We start from the raw sequence: 2,872 nt of genomic DNA, 5'->3' as shown, positions 1-2,872 counted from the left end.
CCAAGTGCCCAGATAAGAGTTGATAATTTGTATATCTTCTCATCTGATCTCAGAATACCCAACTCATCATCATCATCATCATCATCATCATCATCATCATCATCATCATCATTCTAGGCATTGTCTCCCCACTGCAGGATGAAGATTTCTTCTGCTTTTTTCCAACCAATGCAGTCTCGAGCTTTCCTTTGCCCGTTGAGCCTGCAATACTTGCTCATATTGTCACTCTATCTTGTTTTAAGTCTCTTTTGTCTATACATTTTATTGTGGAGTCCATTCTATGACTGTCTTAGTCCCCCTGGCATAAGTTCTTCCAACGTATGTCTGTAGCATAACTCTGCAGCTTAAAATGGAGCCTTGGTGGAGCAGTGGGCTAATGCCTCCTTAAGTAACACCAGCTGCCTGCAATTAGTGCAGGTTTGAGTCCCACCAGGCTCAAGGTTGACTCAGCCTTCCATCCTTCCGAGGTAGGTAAAATGAGGACCCAGATTGTTGGGGGCAATTAAGCTGACTTTGTAATAATGCCGCTTGGGGTGTGTGTGAAAGCCCTAATAAGCAGGCATATACATAGAATGAAGGCTACTGCTAAGGTTGTAAGCCACTCTGAGTCTTCGGAGAAGGCCGGGATATAAATAGAATTAAAAAAAAAATATTAGTATCTAAGCTCATTAGATACTAATTCCTGTCTTCTGCAGTCTAGGTTTCCATGGATGAGTGGGGAGAAACATCTTGTCCATGGATTGTAGGAATTAACAGGTCCTATTGATATCAAGGCAGTTTTTTCTGTGCTGATAGAATGTTGGAGTCATTCTTTTCAATTATGACATCGCTAATGAAAAAAACTGAGCAACGTCTAGATTTTTCTCTGTGAACAAGGAGCAGCAAACTGGTGCCATGCATCCCTCCCCCATTTCTAAGGAAATTCCCAAAGAGAAACCTGACGTAAACTTCCAGGTGAATCTCCGCGCAGATGCTATTCGCTCTAAGCTGATCTATACATTTTACCTGATCGATCACTTTGACGGGCTGAGCCATGCAGTGCCACGGTATAACATACAAGATTTTATGGATCCCAAGAAGCGAAAGAAACTGATGCTCATGGATCACCACCAGCTGGTTCGCTTCAATGTCGTGCCCACTCGGAATATCATGGTGACCCAAGAGAAACGCTGGCGCAATCGTATTGAAGTGCGTTGCAGCCGTTGGCCCCCTTTGAAGATGTGGGTGTCTTCAGTTTTGAACAGCTCAACATTCAAGGGCTTTATCATCTTTCTTATCTTCTTGAACATGGTTGCCCTCATGGTCGCATCGGAGATAATGGGGAAGAACACAGCCACCTTTGTGCAAGTAAGCCTAGTCCTGGAGGTGATTATTTGGGTAATTTTATATATATTTCTGGCCGAGATTGGGCTGCATTGGTTTGTGAGCTTTCAGAGATACTGGAAAAATCCCTGGAATATCTTCGATTTCACAGTGACCATTATCTCCCTTATACCAGAAATAGTATACCTGTTTGACCAGAACCGCAATCTGGCAAGTCTCCGACTTCTGCGGTTATGCCGTGTACTGCGTTGCCTAAAGCTCTTTCCTAGAGTCCGACAGGTCCGGCTTCTCATCATGGCTATTGCCAAAGCCCTGAAAGCTATGGCCTTCATTTTGGTTCTCCTTGCCTTCCTCTTCTTCGTCTTTGCTGTGTCAGGCATCTTCTTTTTTGAGAGTTACACCCATTCAGACAGGATGGACCTGACTTACAATATGTATTTCATGGACATGCCCAATGCGCTAGTAACCATCTTCATCCTCTTCACCATGGATCATTGGTATGCTTTGTTGCAAGATTCATGGAAGGTCCCAGAGATAAACAAGGTGATCAGTGGTATATTTATATGCCTATGGCTTCTGATTGGGGCATTCATTTTTAGGAATCTCTTTGTTGCCATTATGGTCACTAATTTCCAGAACATCCGAAGTGACCTAAGTGAAGAGGTGAGTCAGATAGAGGCTCAGACGCAAGCTGACAAATTCAAAATGGAGATCATGGAAAAGAGATTTAGCCAGGTTCAAACAGCTATGGACAGAGACATTACATTCAGAGAAAGGTTCACCATGGACCCCACATTCATTCAAACTGCAGACTATCCAGATTTCAGCTACGATGAAATGTTTCCTGGAATTTTGGACTGGGAGACTTACATCCACATGAACCTACCAGGACTTTACAGTGCTGATGAGGATGAACAGGTGCTTTGGCCACGCGACTCCCTCTTCCGCTACTTTGAGCTGTTGGAGAAGTTGCAGCATAACTTAGCGGAACGCAAGGAACTTCAGCAATACATGGTGCTGGCTCTTTCCAACCTTGAGGACAAGTAGCACGAACCATGCAAGCTTTGGGAGAGAAACAGGACAGATCAAAAGCCAAAGCAAATGAAGCTCATGGCTTGGCACCAGCCTCTCCCCTTCCCTCCTCAATCCAAAAATCTCCAGATAAGACACAAGAGTACTATTAAAATATATTGTATATCATCATTCTATCCATTGTCTATCCACTACAGAATGAAGACCTCTTCTGCATGTTTCCAACCGAGATGGTCCTGAGCTTTCTTGTGCCAAATGGGCCCTCAATACTTGCTGATATTGTTGATCCATTTTGTTTTAGTTCTCCTTCATGGACACCTTTGATCGAGTGGCACCTCTTCTGCACTCTTGCTCAATCTTCCTGACTTGTGCCGCATTGTGGTCTCTGACCTACTTGGCACCTCTTGCACAATCCCATACACCTCAGCCACCTCATGCATCCTTTCTGACCTGCGATGCACCCCCATGTGGCCTTTTTGTCCCACACACTTTCATGCACCCATGCATACCGACAACA

At 44.3% G+C, this 2,872-nt stretch overlaps 1 protein-coding gene across 1 annotated transcript; it reads left to right on the top strand.

Annotated features, from left to right (window-relative positions):
• Positions 1–886: 886 nt before the first annotated feature.
• Positions 887–2,370, top strand: CATSPER2 (cation channel sperm associated 2; the record flags this gene model as incomplete). The annotated part of the gene is made up of 1 exon (XM_081323713.1): positions 887–2,370. Exon 1 carries the CDS (start codon positions 895–897, stop codon positions 2,368–2,370), a length of 1,476 nt encoding a protein of 491 aa, XP_081179839.1. The 5' UTR covers positions 887–894.
• Positions 2,371–2,872: the final 502 nt, after the last annotated feature.

This window comes from Vipera berus, assembly GCF_964194415.1.
Source record: "Vipera berus genome assembly, chromosome: 3".
Lineage (NCBI taxonomy): Eukaryota > Metazoa > Chordata > Lepidosauria > Squamata > Viperidae > Vipera > Vipera berus.
The sequence above is the reverse complement of the archived record's forward strand: the minus strand, read 5'-3'. Positions and strand labels throughout refer to the sequence as shown.